General features: G+C 38.4%; 1 protein-coding gene across 2 annotated transcripts in view; it reads left to right on the plus strand.

The window, feature by feature from the left end:
• Positions 1-256: 256 nt before the first annotated feature.
• XRN2 (5'-3' exoribonuclease 2) overlaps positions 257-16,866 on the plus strand; it is a 51,373-nt gene continuing 34,763 nt past the window's right edge. Inside the window, exons 1-16 of one of the 2 annotated variants that reach the window (XM_074817551.1) lie at positions 257-419; positions 7,213-7,340; positions 7,424-7,535; positions 8,623-8,734; positions 9,847-9,905; positions 9,982-10,071; positions 11,167-11,239; positions 11,346-11,396; positions 11,754-11,911; positions 12,342-12,416; positions 12,523-12,656; positions 12,749-12,806; positions 12,895-13,002; positions 14,011-14,055; positions 15,255-15,386; positions 16,666-16,781. In XM_074817551.1, coding sequence (XP_074673652.1) covers positions 345-419; positions 7,213-7,340; positions 7,424-7,535; positions 8,623-8,734; positions 9,847-9,905; positions 9,982-10,071; positions 11,167-11,239; positions 11,346-11,396; positions 11,754-11,911; positions 12,342-12,416; positions 12,523-12,656; positions 12,749-12,806; positions 12,895-13,002; positions 14,011-14,055; positions 15,255-15,386; positions 16,666-16,781 — 1,526 coding nt within the window. In that variant the 5' untranslated portion in view covers positions 257-344. Of the gene's footprint in view, positions 420-6,710; positions 6,730-7,212; positions 7,341-7,423; positions 7,536-8,622; positions 8,735-9,846; positions 9,906-9,981; positions 10,072-11,166; positions 11,240-11,345; positions 11,397-11,753; positions 11,912-12,341; positions 12,417-12,522; positions 12,657-12,748; positions 12,807-12,894; positions 13,003-14,010; positions 14,056-15,254; positions 15,387-16,665; positions 16,782-16,866 lie in introns of those variants that run through there. The other variant, XM_074817552.1, reaches the window with a different exon arrangement.

A 16,866-nucleotide genomic window follows, 5' to 3' on the forward strand; every position in this document is an offset into this window, starting at 1 on the left:
CCTACAAATTTCGGGGAAAGGCGACACCGCGGGCTCCTCACGGCCGGACACGAGCAAGCCCTGCCCGCAGCCTCGCCAGCTCTGCCCGGACGCCACTCCAGCTCCCTCACCTTCGCGCCTGCGCGCTGCAGCGCACCCGCCTCTAAAATGGCGGCCCCGCCGCGTGCGCCTCACGTGACGCTCCCTGCCCTCTCTCCGCCGCCGCTGGCGCGCGTGCTCCCCCATGGTGCCCCGCGCTGCCCTTTGCCCCCGGAAGTGCTGCTCGCCGCCTTGCCCGGAGCCGCCGCCGCCGCCGCCCAGGGCTGCGGTCCGGCAGCCCTCTCTTCCCGCACCTCCGGCTCGCCATGGGAGTCCCGGCTTTCTTTCGCTGGCTCAGCCGCAAATACCCCTCCATCATCGTTAACTGCGTGGAGGAGAAGGTGAGGCGGGCCTCCCGTCCCGGGACGGGGACAAGCCCTCTGACGGCCCCCCGGGACTCCCCGCGACCGAAGGAGCGCCGTGGGTCGGGAGGGGGCCAAGGGGAGATCTGGGCACTTTGGGAAGTATTACCTGCCGGTACTTAGCGCCTGCCTTGACTGTGCCGCCTCCAGCCTCCTCTTTGCTTTCTTGGGCGCTCCGTGTGCCTTTTCAAGGGGTTTGGGGGGGGGGGGGGGGTTGGTTTGTTGTTTTTTTTTTCCTTTGAACTGGGTGCTTTTAATCTCGGTGAAAGCGGCCGGTGTCGAGAACTTCAAGCGCCTGCTTGGTTTCCACTCACGTGCATGAGGTGTTCAGTGGTTTGAGAGGAGTGGGGGGTGTGGAGCAGAGAATCATGTTTCTCCTACAATTTTCTAGCCTTCAGATGGCTCATTGAAATATGAGCCCTTCCCGGCATAGTAGTCTCTGGCTTTGTGTTGCTTCGGGCAAAAAAAGTAGGTTTTGTGAAAGTGTTTGGCAAAACTTAGGGTGACTAAGGAGTGCTGGGGATACTTCATTCTGTTTCTTGTTTTGTTTCTGTGTATGTTTTTCCTAGTCTCTGGTTTTCAACAGTGTTTTTGTAAATTACAAGCTGAAACAAGCTTTAGGACTCGTTGAAAATAAAAGTGAAGCCGTCTGCCTTGAAAAGAGTAAGGAAATACAAGTGTAAATGGTCGAAAGTAACTTGTGGGTCTGGAAACTCATCTGTCTCCATGAGTCCACTGTATTTGCAGGCAGATCAGTTCCACGATCCAGCTAGTGATGTGGACTCAGGAACATTGGTGCCAGCACAGGAGTGAGGGCAGGAATGAGACATGTGAGAAGAAATTGGGCTGCCATTTATAGCTACATGGGTTTTATATAAGATTAAAATGCTATCTTGGTGTACATATGGTCATACACTTCCTTAGGCTCTCATTCTCCTAGCATTGGAATACTTCACAGTTGTATCATTTTCAGATCTTGTTTATTATTTTTGTCGGTCTTTTCTTTCATGTTTTAGTGTTTCTGCAGCTTCCTACTTTAATATTTATTTCTTTTTAATGTGTCCACTGACACAGGATATCATGCTTGCATCCAAGACTTAAAACAAGTCTGTAGTTGTACACTTTAACCTTGAGCAGCTTTGGCTTTTTTTGTTTCATTGCTGGTATTTTCTAGGATGGGAGAAATACCTCCTGCCCAAACAGGGAGCTGATTTTTCCAAAGACATCCTCTAAAATCTGTCTTTTCATAGCAACAAAAGAATCTTTTCGGTGAAGTCTCAGTCCTAACCTAACAGCTGGACCCCACAAGTGGTCTTCACTAACCTGCAGCTTGTAGTAGGTATGGATGATTGCTTTAAGCTGGCTGGTCACTGCCTTCAGCTGATGGCTTCTGTCTGTGCTTTCCCTTGCACAAAGGTCTGTACGGTTAGCCAGGGAGCCCTTTCTAGGAGATAACGCAGCTGAAATAATGTTTGTTTATATGTTTTTGCTAGGCAGGTTCTCGGATAGGCTGGCTCCTTTGTGCATGTCACTGCGGCCACGTGAATGCTTGAGCCATCTGTCCTAGGGACACAGTAGGAGATGGAAGGTGACAGGCAGGAGGGGGGTGTTTCCCTTCAGTGACAGTGCAGACTTGCATTGGATTTGAATAGCTGCACTATGGTAGCTTTACAGTGCAAGTTACTCTCTTCAGGGCTAACAGCCAAAGTTTTTCAGAGAAGATGAACCCATGAGTTTATGCTTCCCAAACTGTTTTTCCTGTATAGTTTTCCAAATAATTTGTATCATTTTTTTGTCAGGTTGTAGTAGCTGCGTTCTGCTCTTCTTCACTGTTTTTGAAAGTTCATGTACCTGCTGCTGAGCACGTGCTGTGGCTTCTGTCTTTTTGCTACCTCCTATCCTTCACTGGGAGAGACATGCCTTGCATTTGGGAAACACTGTGCTGTGAAGGAGATAAGTAGAAATGTGTGGGCAAGGTGGAGAAGGTAAGGGAAAAGAGAGTAAAGTGGTTGTATTATTGGCACTGGTTTCTTTTTGACTGCATGTATGACCTGCCTGCCTTCAGCAAGATTCAGTGTATGCGAATGGCAGGCAGATCAGTTTTAGTATTAGGTTCTTCTGAACACATTCAGGGTGTTACTGCGTTTCAGATTTAGGTCATGAAACAGAGTTGTAGATTTGGATTAATCAGATATTGCACAGTTAATACTGTGATTTAGTCTTTTGTTTTTGTTACAATTGTGGTTTCAGGTAGGCTCTCTCAGCATGATGTGTGAAGTTTATTTTACCTGTAGCTGCAAGAGTGGATTTTTTATTCCAGTGGGTAGATAAGATTTGAGGATTTGTCTGCCTGGGGGAACTACTACAGAAAAAGGTGGTTTGTGGGTTTACAAGTATAGCTTAATAGCTGCTCGTATGAGTGCTTACTCTGGAATAGGCTGTTGAGAGCTAGCAGTGATTGTTGTGGCTGCTTTAACCAAACTTGGGTTTTGTGTCATCTCTGATGTCATCTATTCTGAGGATCTGGGTAACCCTCAGTTTAGAGGGCTGTCCGGTACATGTGTCATGTTCATGTCTGCTGGAGAAAAGTGGGTGGCAAGGGGATCTGGGGGGGGATTGGGGAATGATGTGTCTCTACCAGCTACACCTATGGAGCATATGACTGTTGACATGGCATTCGCTTTCTCCCAGCCAGGGCTGTGGGTCTTCAGAGTATTAACATCTGGATGTGTGTGTGTGTGTATCCTGCCTGTTGTCTTCAACTTGTGCTGGTTGATTTGCTTTATCACCTTTCACCAAAGCCTGGAACTCACAAAGGTGAACGGTTTGTTCTTTTGTTTACAGTCAGCATCACAGCTGGCTGTACAGTCTAAGCCTTTTGTTCACCGAATCCCCCTTTGATTCATTACATCAAAAGTTCACCTGGATGAATGAACATCCATTTCAGCAGTAAAGTTAGACTGTGGAGAGAGCAGCTTTAATAGTTATCTGTCATATTTATAACACACTGGCAAGATAGCCTTGGCACTCAGTAACCATGAGGTGAAGTTTAGTTGTGATGTTTTGAAGCAGTGTTCTTCTGATCAAAAGGGTGCATGTAGAGTTTTGACAGTATAACATAGGTTGTTTTTACAGGTTTGTCTTCACTATGAATGGGTGGTTTACGTTTTTGTCTTACAAGTTTGTCTAGCTGTTCCTGTCTAATGCTTTAAGATCTATATAAAAGTGGTCACAATTTAAACAGCAAATATGTCTGCAATCTGTAACAATTAAGTACAGTTTTCTCTAGGAGCAGAAGACTTATCTTTTCCATCACATTTGTAAACATTTAGATTAATCTTTATGTAATCAAAACTGCTCTAATATTTAGGTAAAATAAGGGTATGTATAGTCTTGGTTTTACTGTGCTTGTCCTTTTTTTTGATCTTTAAGAATTGAGCTTGTAACAGCGAATGTTCGTTATTAAAAGATATGACAAATTCCATGGGGCTAAGTTAGATTTACTGTACCTGAGGTGTCAGATCCTGATGTCCTCATCTGTGTTGATTTGTTCCAACTTAAGAGCGCATCGCAATTACAGTAAGGAAGCACATGGATAAATCATATTCATTAAGTATTTTTATATTCAAATTTGATCATAGATTTGAGAGCGAACTAGGACAGTAGTGAGAAGCTGTAGCTTGTCTTACTGTAGATGAATTTAAACTTCTCTCACGATGTAATCAGCTCTATGTGTATTTTAGGATTGCTTATAAATCTCTCTAATCAGAAATTTTGTATCTCACAGTAGCTTGTCTCTTTGAAATATTAAAAAGTTGATCCTTTTTCTCTTACCTTGCTAGATTATTTCTTTTTCTTAAATCTGATTAATCTTCTTAAGCTGAGCAGGAAGAATAAGAGGAAGATCTTGAAGATAATATAAAATCCAGGAGAGAATATTCTTAATCAAATTCATACAAATTAATAAAGCTGTAACTAAAGTATCATATTTGAAGATCTATTTTCAATGGTTTCAAAAGAGGTTGTAGATTAAAAGTGAACAGTTCGTTATATCACAAGAGATATCACTCCCAGATACTTAAACCTTTTACAGGGCTGTTACATTAAAAATCTGATAGGTTTATGAGGATGTAATGGTAAAGTTGCTGACATAGCACTGTGCAGATGAAAACTGAATGGCTTTCGAAGCCATCTGAAAGAGATTGTACTTATTTTGCTTTACCTTCAAGACTGAAAGTAAGATCTGTGATGGGGGCAGTTTTATTTTCCATATCACATAGTTGTAAGCCTTTGATATCTTCTGAGTCACAGTTAGCTCTGGCAAGAGGTTTGATGAAAGATCAAGTAGAACACAAGGCAAGCTTCTCATCCTTTTATCTGATGTAAACCAGAATGAATATTCTTCTTTTAAAATTGTAAATCTTGGTTGCCCAGAGTAATTTTATTAGAACTGCAAGCTACAGTACAGTGTTTGTACCTGACAATTAGTTTCTTCTAAAACCACGTGACTGTTGTGTGTGTGTTATAGAAAGTTCACTAAAGGAAGCAAACAGTGGGCAAGACTTCATCTGTCAGGATTTGACTAGTTTGGATGAATAGTGTAAGATAGATGTGAACGAGCAGAGATTTCACCTGTTTTAAAGATGTGAAATAGAGGGACTTAGCGTTCGGTTATTTAAAAATTACGTCACCAAATTGCCTTTGAAGAATTCTGTACACCTATGACTGAAAAATGTAAATACTGAATAAAGATTTATTTTGCTTTAGAGGTTTTAATTTTTGCCTTTTAACACTGCAATAAGTTCAGCTAGTTCTGCTGCTTCTCTAAGCAGGAAAATTGTAAGGAAGATGATGGTACAATCTGTAAGGCTTTTTTTCCTTTTGAATCTGATAGTTTGAGCTCTGTATTAGAGATACGGAAACTCATTTAATGAGTAGTGGGCAGCAAGTCTGCAAATAGAAGTTCAGAGGAAATGCTTGATGTTGGTTCATCAGCTACCAATAAGTTTCACGTGAATGAGAGAACCAACAATATCACATTTTTCCTTCCTGTCTCATGCAATCCTGTAATCATAGCCTTTATGTAACAACATGACATTAATTTTGTTTTAATTTTGCTTTACGCCAAGCTATTCAAGAGTATGCTTCATTCCAACTTTGCGAAGTTATAACCCTTTCTGGTCATAATTACTCTGGAAATCATTTGACTTTTTCTTGATCAGCTTAGGTCTCTTCCATCACTGATGCTGTTGGTGTTTAATTGGGTGGTTTACATGTTTGGCTGGTGGTATTGCTTTGAAAAGGGAGAATGCCGAGTTGCTCACAATTCCTGTGACCAAACTAAATGAAATAAACAATAAAACCCCAAACAAAACAAACAAAAAAACCCAAGCATATGGTGAGGAAACAAAATTGAATGTGGTTGCTAATCCATCTTGTAGGGTAGCCACTCTGAAACACTCACCAGTGTTTCAAAACTGCTTGCTTTGACAGCTTGGGAGAGGGGGATGAGGGGTTTTTTTATGTAGGTGTTACAGTGCCAACTCCAGTCTCTGCTCTGGGGCTGATTAGAGAGACTGTTCTCTTCACCTTCGTTGACATGACAGCACATGCAGAATAATGTGGGATTATTTATTACTTCCAATTCAGCAGAGATTTGTTTTCTTTGTACTTCTGGGTTTACCTTGTAACACCTGTTGTAAGTGTTCAAGAATGTCAGAGTAGTACAGGAACATAGGTGGCTATAGGTGGTTTAGGGTCATTATAAGTTCACATCGAGTTAACCATTTGCACTGTGGCCTGGGTTTCATGTTCATTAGGCAGCAGCCTGGCAGTAGAAAAAGCACTGACGTAGAGGAAGTGCAGCATTAGAGTAAAAAGTTTACGTACTTGTGGAAGATAAGGACTGGATTTTCTTTAGCATTTCAAATATATCCACAGACAAACTTGGAGGCAGGAGTTGAAGAATTCAGGGGTTTGAGCATCTTGGTGCATTTGATAGTCATGAGGAAAAGACAGACATATATACCCCCAACGAGGAGATTTGGCTGGTGGAATGTGAAAGGATCTCCTTCTCAGTGTAGAGGAGTCTGGGAGAAGACCTCTTTCTAGTTGTCCTCTTTCTCATTGTCCTTTGCTCACCAGGATGTGCTGATATACTTTGGGAAGCTTCTCATGTCATCAGCTGGGCTCCAATATGTCATCAGCCATAGATGAATCACTTCTACTGCCCTGACTCCCCAGTTGTGTGTGTGACTGAAATTTTGGATTGCAGTGAGAAAAGGCAGAGGTGCGAGTTTGCTTGGATGTGTCAAGCTGGGGAACTAAATGTTTAAAGTAGAAGGACTTTGATTCTTCTTGGCTATCATGTTAAAGTTATAGCGTCATATTAGAAACTTTGAAGTCCCTTCGCTAAATATTGAGGGAGTCAGTATGGTCCTAGCAGTAAAAGGAGTTGCTTTCTTGAGTAATATGAGATACGGAAACTTCTTGTTTATAATACGTGCCAGTCAACAGAAATGAACCAACTCTGCTGGAACACATCATAATATCTTCTAGTTGCGCTTGTTTATAAACATATTTTTTTTAAAAGAAGTGCTATTTTAATAGTGTAAGCATGCATCTTCAGGTAATTATGTGGGTAGCTTGGTGCTATCTTTTTTCCTACTGCTTTTGAAAAAAATAAACTTTTATGAGTGTGTACATTAATAAATCTGTTGGTTGTGATACTTCTGTAACCAAGTACTACAGTATTTGTTTTGACTGTTCACAGGCTAAAGAGTGCAATGGCGTCAAGGCTCCAATTGATACAAGCAAACCTAACCCTAATGAGGTGGAGTTTGATAACCTATATTTGGATATGAATGGTATAATTCACCCTTGTACACATCCAGAAGACAAGTAAGGCAATTTTTTTTATTCTCTTCACAAATAGGATTTAATGATAGCATTTCACATATTAAATTGAATGCCCTATGTTTTAGGCCAGCGCCCAAAAATGAAGATGAAATGATGGTTGCGATTTTTGAGTATATTGACAGGATCTTCAATATTGTGAGACCAAGGCGACTTCTTTACATGGCTATAGATGGAGTAGTAAGTATTGATATATTTAGTTCCCAGTAATGGCAGTTTGTAAAATTAGGGTAGATGCCATCCATCCACTCTTGTAAGATCATTTGGGAAATACTTTTCTAACATGAAAAACTACAGGTAAAATATACTGTTAATTTAATTTTGGTGAGGGTAATTAAAAGTATTCATGGGTTTAGTTGTCCATGGGGTTGTGTGAGCTGGCTAATGCAGTCTACTGTAGTCTGAACTTTGCTTCTGAAAAGCAGGAAACTTCTGTAAGACAGTAACACTCTGAAACCACTTATGTTCCTTCGTTCTGTGGCTTTAGTAAAAACTTACGCCACAGCCTGGGAAAGACCAGAAAACTGTTTAAGCAAATGCACTTAAAATGGGCAGTGACTCCTTTGTGCTGTGGCATGTTTCACAGGCTAGCCTAAGGGACATTTGAGGCTGAAAGCTTGTCCTTCTCCATCCCTGATTCTCATCAGTTGGTCTAATAAAAGATGCCAGCTTTTCTTAATAACTTTGCTCTACTGAGTATTTTTCTATCCAGATGGTGTAATCTTACTGAGAAATGCCAAAATGGCCTAGCAGAGACTGCTGGTAGGCCCCAAAAGCTTTGGCTGTTTTTCTAGGCTTTTTGGTTTCTCAAAGGTAAAATGAGTATCATTAAGTAGAAAGATTTTTAACCTGAATTCAAGTGCAGAAATTCCTAACATATGTGTGTATATAGAAATAATCCCAACTAAATGTTGCTGTAGCCTTCTAAAAACCCCAACATACCCACCATAAGCAATAGCTAGTTACTGTCTGCTGTAGTCTTTTTATTGTCGAGAGTTATGAATACAATTGTAGGAGTTTCTTGTTGGAGAAAGGGTATGTAATAAATAATGGTTGCAGATACACTGTAAAGTTTCATATATTTTGCAAGGGAAACTTAACAGGAATCCCTATTTCAGCTACAGTTTAGGCTGATGTTAAATGCTTGTATAATTACAAACTGGCCAATTTCAAAAGACTTGTCTTGTCTGCCAAAAACAACTAGTGGAAAGGAAGTGATTGTCCAGATGCAATAACTGAACCAAGCGTTGTGATACCTTTTAATTAGGCTCCACGCGCAAAAATGAATCAACAGCGGTCAAGAAGATTCAGAGCATCAAAGGAGGGCATGGAAGCTGCTGAAGAGAAGCAAAAAATAAGACAAGAAATTCTGGCAAAAGGTAAAACTGTGACCATATCTGAGGTTTTTCAAGTGAGACTCACCTTGTTTGTTTTGAATGTTTCAGTAAGGTTTAGAAAAGGGATGTCTTGCTTCGTGTATATTCGTCTGTTCGTTACTAGGAGAAGGAGGGGATAGCAAGCCTACGGAAGGATGGATCTGTGTTTTCCAAAGTTAAGAACCAAAGATAAAACAAAATACCACTTTTTTCTTCTTCTGTCTCCTGCCTGAAATGGATTTGTGTTGAATACTCTTAATTCTTTTAGAAAAAAATTGAACAGAAGAGCAGGGATAAATGTAGTAGTGGGAAACTAACCAAAACTCTTATGGAAGGAAGTACAAATTTGTAGGGCTTGATGAAGGGAGAGCTGAGGCTTAAAAGCAGGGATCAGATGAAAATACTACTGTACGGGAATAATGAACTGCAGGCAAGGCTAGTTACTTGACAGCGGAAACTCTAAACTCAGTGAGCAAACAGTGAGTGCAGCTTTCTCAGGTTGACAATGACATGACTCAAGAGAAAGGAGTGTGTGTAGCTGAAGCATGCTGTCTGGTCTGGAGCAATTACTTCAGGTGATTGTGTAGGAGGAATGAATGCTGCAGCCCAAGTGAGAAGGCCATTGTATAACCTAGTTAGAGATTTAAAAGGGAGGACGAAGACTTTTTTAACATTTCTTCCTGTAGCATTTCTAGACTACGAAGACCCTTTATGAAACTCAGAGATGAGAGAAGTTGATATAACCATGTTTGTGAGCCCAAGTAAATAGATAGTGGAAACACAGGGGAGAATATGTAAGATAATAATTATTTCCTAATGTTTTATATCATTTAGCAAGCTTAGCTTCTTTGAGTTTTCTTTCACAGTCTTTTGACAGAATAGGTAATGAAATCACTTTTCTGAAGTAACAACATTTCTAAATGTACTAACACTTTATTTTAAGATTGAGATAATGTAATGGCAAGAGCTGTTTTGTTGTTTTGTTAGGGTTTTTTTAAACTAATTTTCAGTAAGTGTTAATTAATATCAGGGGAGCCATCTGGGTTTTTATCATGCAAAAATGTTTTTAATGTTCCATATTGATTTACTTCTGTTAAATGTTTTTATTGCTCTAGGTGGCATTCTTCCTCCAGAAGAAGTGAAAGAGAGATTCGACAGCAACTGTATTACCCCAGTAAGTAATCCTGCACTTTAACCAGCAATTGCCAGTGTCTGAATGAAGGTTAAATTTATCTTCTGTCACTTTTTAGGGAACTGAGTTTATGGACAATCTTGCTAAATGCCTCCGCTATTACATTGCTGACCGTTTGAACAGTGACCCAGGGTGGAAAAATTTGACAGTAAGTTTCACAGTTTCATACTTCAGGAAAATTAAGGTGATCTATTAGGCTGGGTTGGAATATGATTGAAGAGTATAAATTTAACAGATTTGTCTCATCTTCTGGCACTGTGCTGTTATTAATAATGGACCAGCTTGCACATTCTGTTGGGACTTCAGAGATACATTTCATCCTAATAACACAGTCTAACGACACCATTTGTTTTGATTTCTTTTAAGAGCAATGAAAAGATTGGATAGTAGAAACCACAGTTTGATATAATGGGAGACAGGGTTTTAGGAATACTTTTTCTTTGTTTGGGAAAAAGTGTCAAGATACATTGTATAGGTATTCTTTTCACTACTTCTTTTTTAACTTGTTTGCTACCTCAGATAGGCTGCATTTTCTCTTGTTATTCTAATGGTAGAAGACAATAGACGACAGGCAACAGAAGTAATACATACCATCTTTCTGGACTTTGAAATTCTCTCCTCGTGTTCCTCAACCACTCCACTCACTGAGTTTTGTTTCTGACAACCCTTTGATTGCTCTGTACAAGAGCTCAGAATAGTCAGTCTTCTCAGATGCAGCTGTTTTATTTTCTATAAGTTGACTGTTAAAGTGGTCTAATTAGAGGGCAGTTGACTCTGCTTAATTCCCTCCATCAGACAGGAGTTTTATAAATGCTAATGCTCATCTGGATGTCAGTGTAAGGAATTGTATAATGTGATAATGTATCAGTGTATCTACGAGTTTAGAAGATCTAAATGGAAGAGGGCATATGTCTGCTTTATCTGTTGGTTCCCTAGTGCATATTTTGATTGCCCTGATAATTTAGCAGGGAACTTCAAATATGTTAGTTAACAACGTGATAATTTCAGTGGTATTTGAATCAATATGTCAGCATCATCCTAGAATTAGTGGAGAAAAATGAGGGTCTCTTCATTGGTTCCAAACTCCTAAATAATTCCATTTTGAATCATAATATTCTAGTTAAAACTACAAATTAGAATTTCAAGTATTCATAAGTCAGATTCAGTATATGAACTACATAAGTTGTGGTTTTTTTTTTACTGTGGCGGCATAAATTGTTTACATAATTCAAATGTATTGCAGGTTATTTTGTCTGATGCTAGTGCTCCTGGTGAAGGTGAACATAAGATCATGGATTACATTAGAAGACAAAGAGGTAAAATTCAAATAAACGTGAACATTTTGTTTTAAGTTGAAGTACGGTCAGTAATAATTTATTTTATGTGACTTTGGTTGACTAAATATAATTTTCTTTTGTGTAGCTCAACCAAACCATGACCCAAACACTCATCATTGTCTGTGTGGGGCTGATGGTGAGTTCTCTTTTGCTAGCAGTATGTCCTGCTAAGCTTTCTTTTGCTGTTTTGTGGTTGAACTGAGCTGTAGTTTTTAGGCTTTCACTTGTATTTGTGTAAATAATCCAGTGTATTTGTTAGTTTTTGAAAGCTCTGTGTAATATATGGAGAAGGATCTAGCGCTGTCCATAGCTGAAGGGCTAACTTTCACTTAGTTGTAGTATCTGGGTATTTTGTGGGTAGGCACATCTGTGTGTTCGCACTTGCTTAAGGTAGAATGTACTTTGCTTTTAAACTTCTTTTTTTTTAAAAAAAAAAAAAAGCTTAATAATGTTTATCCTTCATTCTATTTTATTCTTCTCTTTTGATTGGTAGCTGATCTGATTATGCTTGGGTTAGCTACACATGAACCAAACTTCACTATAATTAGGGAAGAGTTTAAACCAAATAAACCTAAGCCATGTGCTCTTTGTAACCAGATGGGTCATGAGGTTAAAGATTGCCAAGGTCTGCCCAGAGAAAAACAAGGGAAGGTAAGAATTTTCCTATTTCTAGAAATTCTTATTATATGTAAGCTAATTTATGTTTTAATGAGATCCTCAAATTGTTCTTGCTGTTGGCTTGAGCTGAAACGTAATACAAATTATATTATTGGAATTACCTAGCTTTCCTCTTATATTAATAAGTAAAAATTGTACTTCTATAGCACAAAATTATTATGCCAAACCTAACATCCTCGCTTGCGGTGTTTTGTTGTTTGTTTTGGTGTTTTTTTTTTCCACTGGTGAGAGAAGATGATCAGTAACTTAAGGCATACAAAGTAGCAAAATGCATGCTTGGCATAAGAACTTGAGAAACTGTACTTGTCTACCTCTTAACTCCTCTCAAAACAAGCCTTTAAAATATGCTGGTGAAACTTTAAGGTGAGCTTGGATGTAATGCAACTCTTTCCTTTTATTTTAGCACGATCAGTTTGCAGACAGTCTTCCTATTGCTGAACAAGAATTTATCTTCATCCGATTATGTGTTTTGCGAGAGGTATGTTGAAGCAGTTACTATATCTGCTTTATATAAATAAAGTTTTTAAACTCTATACACAGTGTTTTCTAATGTCCTTTTTCTTTTGTGTGTGTGTGTGTTGCAGTATTTGGAAAGAGAACTCACTATGGCCAGTTTGCCTTTCACTTTTGATTTTGAAAGAAGTGTTGATGACTGGGTCTTTATGTGCTTCTTTGTGGGAAATGACTTTCTTCCTCATCTGCCATCTTTGGAGATCAGGTAGATGAGAATATATGTTTTCCTCTCCTGCAAGTATACCTACTGTGGTTTTAAATGATAAGAATCTCATGCTTTTGTTTGTTTGCTTTTAGGGAGGGAGCAATTGATCGACTGGTTAACATATATAAAAATGTGGTGCACAAAACTGGGGTAAAATTTTTTTTCTTCTTTAAAAGTATTTGTGTGTTTGCTACAAAAATAGGCTGCTTTTTTAACAATATTATTTTCTAATTTGCAGGGCTACCTCACAGAAAGTGGTTTTGTCAACCTACAGAGGGTCCAGATGATTATGTTAGCTGTTGGAGAAGTTGAAGATAGTATTTTCAAAAAGAGAAAAGACGATGATGTAATTTTTTTGTTACATTCTTGGAGTTCGGTTTTAATCATAGTTTGGTTTTTTTATAAACTGTAGTGAATTTCTCTATACTCAAAAAAGAATTGCATGCTTCCAGTTGATTTTCTTTTCCTGGATTGCAAGGCCTGTTTTTTCTGATTATCCCAAGTAACAGCAAAATGAAAACTGTATGTGAGTTCTGTTACTGCTTGTAGCTTTTTGAATAGCCACTATTAAAACCAAAGAAGGAATTGTTTTGTAATTTGGTGCACCCTGTGGAACTGCAAGCCATGAGCAGAGGTGAAATATGGAATTTGAATTCCAAGTGCATTCTTGCCTTGCAGTACCTTCTGTCATTTGAAATGTGTCCATAAGTCGTTGTTCTTTTGGTCTGTTTCTGCAGTTTGTGCGGTTTTTCTCAGACGTATTCCAGTTTATTTGTTAAGTACAGGGGATAAAACACCTTGTGAATCAAAGAGCAGAATTCCAGTCAAAAAATACTGTGCCAGTACTAGCAAAATGTTTTGTTTATAATTGCCACAGCCTGTACCTTTCTTGAAGTGGAAATGCTAATTTGATGTTCAAGTTTTCAGCTTCCATGGCCTGAAAATAAGAAATAGTTTTCCTTGAGCCTCTTATTTTCCTGTTTCTATGACTTTTGTGTGTCTCCTACTTTTTTTTTTTTTTTCCTTTCTGGCCACTGTTCCAGTGGAGACAATGGAGCTTGTGTCCTTTGACACTGCTGTCACCTTGAAGTAAGACTATAGCTAAACTTAGTAGATTATACAAGCCATTACTGAAGTTATGGGGCTTTGAATACACAGCTAGGTTTTCAGCACAGAATAGAAAATTCTATCCCATTTCCATTGGATTTGCAGACACAAGAATTGACCTATGTCTTACTCAGAACACTACATAAAATCCTTATGGCCTTCTGGTCAATAGAAAATTACAATGAAATATTTTTTCCAAGAAATCTGTATATTTGACTGACTTTAGTTCTCTTTATTCTCTATTTAGGATAACTTTAAAAGGAGACAAAAAGAAAAAAGAAAAAGAATGAAGGTAAACTAATTTCTTTCACAGTGTAAAAACTAGCAAGAATTAAAATGCATACTATAGCTTTCAGCAGATGTGTTGGTTGAAACTGCAGTTGTAATCATGGTATTTTCTGGCCTGCATGTAAATTTATTTTTAAAGGGTTTTTTCATGGCTTTTTGTAGACTGAAGCTTTGAAAGAAGGAATTGCATATTAAAGGTTTCTTAAAAAGGAAAGGAAGAAGAGTGTTGAATGTGCTAGATGGTAGCTGTATGTTGTATCCTTCACATCTACACAGATCTGCATTTCATGAGTATTAGTGATGCTTCAGCATGGTCACTGTACAGGAGTTGCTTTTCCATGCATTGACACAAGTTTTTTCAGCAATTGTATTGCTGAGGGCAGTGGAGGTTCACGTAAGAGTTTAGGTTTAAATACATACACCAGTTTGCATCAAATGGATTTGCTTGATTAGAGTCATGTTTCTAAAAAAGCAAGGCAGGTTTACCCCAAACTATAGTTATTTCACATTCTGCCTGCAAGCAAGTCAGTGTTGCCAAATATCTCTCAGATGTAATAGAGAAGCATTGGCTGTTGTGGGATCATGTTTGCCCTTTCTGACCCATGTAAGCTGAATTCTTTCAAATTATGCTATTGGAACAATGTTGAGTTTTCTTCTATTCGCAAAATATTCTGATATTTTATAAAGGGGCTCTTGTCTGTTCATTTTAACATAGCATTGTTCTTGGTTCGAACATTCAGATAAGTGTAGCTTCCAAAACTTTAGGGTCATATGATATCCCCACTCTTGAGTACTGTCTAGATCTTGTGTTTATTTTTAAAATTACGTATTTTCTGACTATCCCTGTTAGAGTGGAAGAGGTTATTCACTTTGCTTACAAAGACTACGTTCTTCCCAGTAAGTTAGATGAAGTCTCAGTTCCCTAAAAAACTGCCTTTCAGCCCATGTAGAAAGAACATGGGCACAAAATGCAGGGTTTGTTTGGGTTTTTTAAAAGAGCTCAATAAACTATAGGAATGTAAGAGTCTCACTTGTGAGTGTCATCTGGTTGAGATTGTTAAACATAACTAAAGTTGAACTGCATGAGTAAATTATGCTTGTTTTATATAACATGTTAATCTGAAAATTGTGAGAGAGCATCAGTCACGCTGCTGTGGAGATCACACAGCTTTTTCAGTATACTTGTCTATATTTATCTTTTAGAGGGATCAGCCTTCTTTTATTCCTGGTGGACAGTTTTCCCCTCAAGCTCTTGGAAATCGATCTAGTCCTCAAGCAATCAGTAACCCTAGACAAGCTGCCTTTGAGATGAGAATGCATGACAGACAGAATTCTGTAAGTAGATGTTCAAAGATATCTACACATAGAAGGTCTTACTCTGGACACGTTTTTTCTCTACCCCAGCAAGCTTTCTTGAAAAATAAATTTTTCTGGTGTCTGCTTTTCAAGGAAGTGGCTTTTAATAACCAATTTTTATGAGACTACTTGAATAAAATTGTGTTCTTTATTTTAATGTTTGGTATGGTACTGCTTATTAAATAGTTCTAGGAGGGCAAGTGTGAGGTGAATGCATCTGAGTCAAATACGGTGGCTCTTCTCCCCAAACTTGTTTGCTACTTATGGAGTCAAACCTCCTTGTGAGTTTTAGGAACTTCCTTAGAAGGTTTGTGAGAGACACAAACTGAATAGTTGAGCTGGAGGTCTTTTAATGTTCTTTTTGGAATTTGCATATGCACACAGACATAGATACCTGTATTTTGGAAATCTGTGATCTGCATAGCTACATGTTTGTCAGCTGCTTTTGCTTTCCAAAGCATTGCTTTACACTGGGCAGAGGAGAAACTTAAATGAAGTTTTTTGAAAGGTACTAGAAAGTGAGGGAAAACTGGAAATAAGTTGAGTGCTGTGTTAGAAGTCTTGATTGTTGATTTTAAATAACAATTACGACAAATATTTTTTTCTGAGCATAAATCTTCATCCGAACAGTGAACAAATTAAAGGTCCTCTTCATTGTAAAGATGCGTATTCTGTCTCTTAAGTCTAAACACAATATACTTTTTCAAAGTATAATTTCTGCTATTCATCCCTTTTAATCTTCAGACTTTTACACGTGGGTTAAGCAAATCAGTTCCTTTATGGAATGGGAGAAGTTTCTTTTAGACTGTAATATTAAAACAGATAGATTTGAAAAGAGTTTAAAAGATCAGTTGTGAAGAAACTTCGAGTATTTCTGCCAGTTCTGAATTACAAGCAGCATTTTTATGGTAGTCTGTATGCATTTTTCACTGTTGCTGTAAAGTGAAATTGGAATATATCAAAAATAGCATGTTTTAACAGTTTATACTGTCTTGTTTATTACATCTTTTTCTCTCAAGTGCAATGAACTTTTTGCCTACATGTATCAATGCCTGTCTTTTGATACAAAGATGTGTTGTTCTTTTCCTTTGCTACTTGACTTAATAGCTTAAGGGTTATGTAGCTTTTGTCTTGAGTTTTTGGGGAACTAAAAACAATGCACATGATTATCACAAAGCTGTTAATTTTAACTTGAATTAAAATGCCTAATAAATCCTTTCTCTTCCCCACCATTTATCTGTAATAATTCTGACCCTAGACAACTTCATCTCCAAATACCAGCCTCACTTCTGATGGCAGCCCATCCCTGACAGGAGGAATTAAGCGAAAAGCTGAAGATAGTGACAGTGAACCTGAGCCAGAGGATAATATCAGGTGAAGCCATTTTTTGTAGCACTTTGTTAGGAAATTGCTGAAATAGATGCAGTCTAATTAATGCCATTTAGCTTAGAGCAGCAGT

Source organism: Strix aluco, chromosome 3 (genome assembly GCF_031877795.1).
Source record: "Strix aluco isolate bStrAlu1 chromosome 3, bStrAlu1.hap1, whole genome shotgun sequence".
NCBI classification, from domain to species: Eukaryota; Metazoa; Chordata; class Aves; order Strigiformes; family Strigidae; genus Strix; species Strix aluco.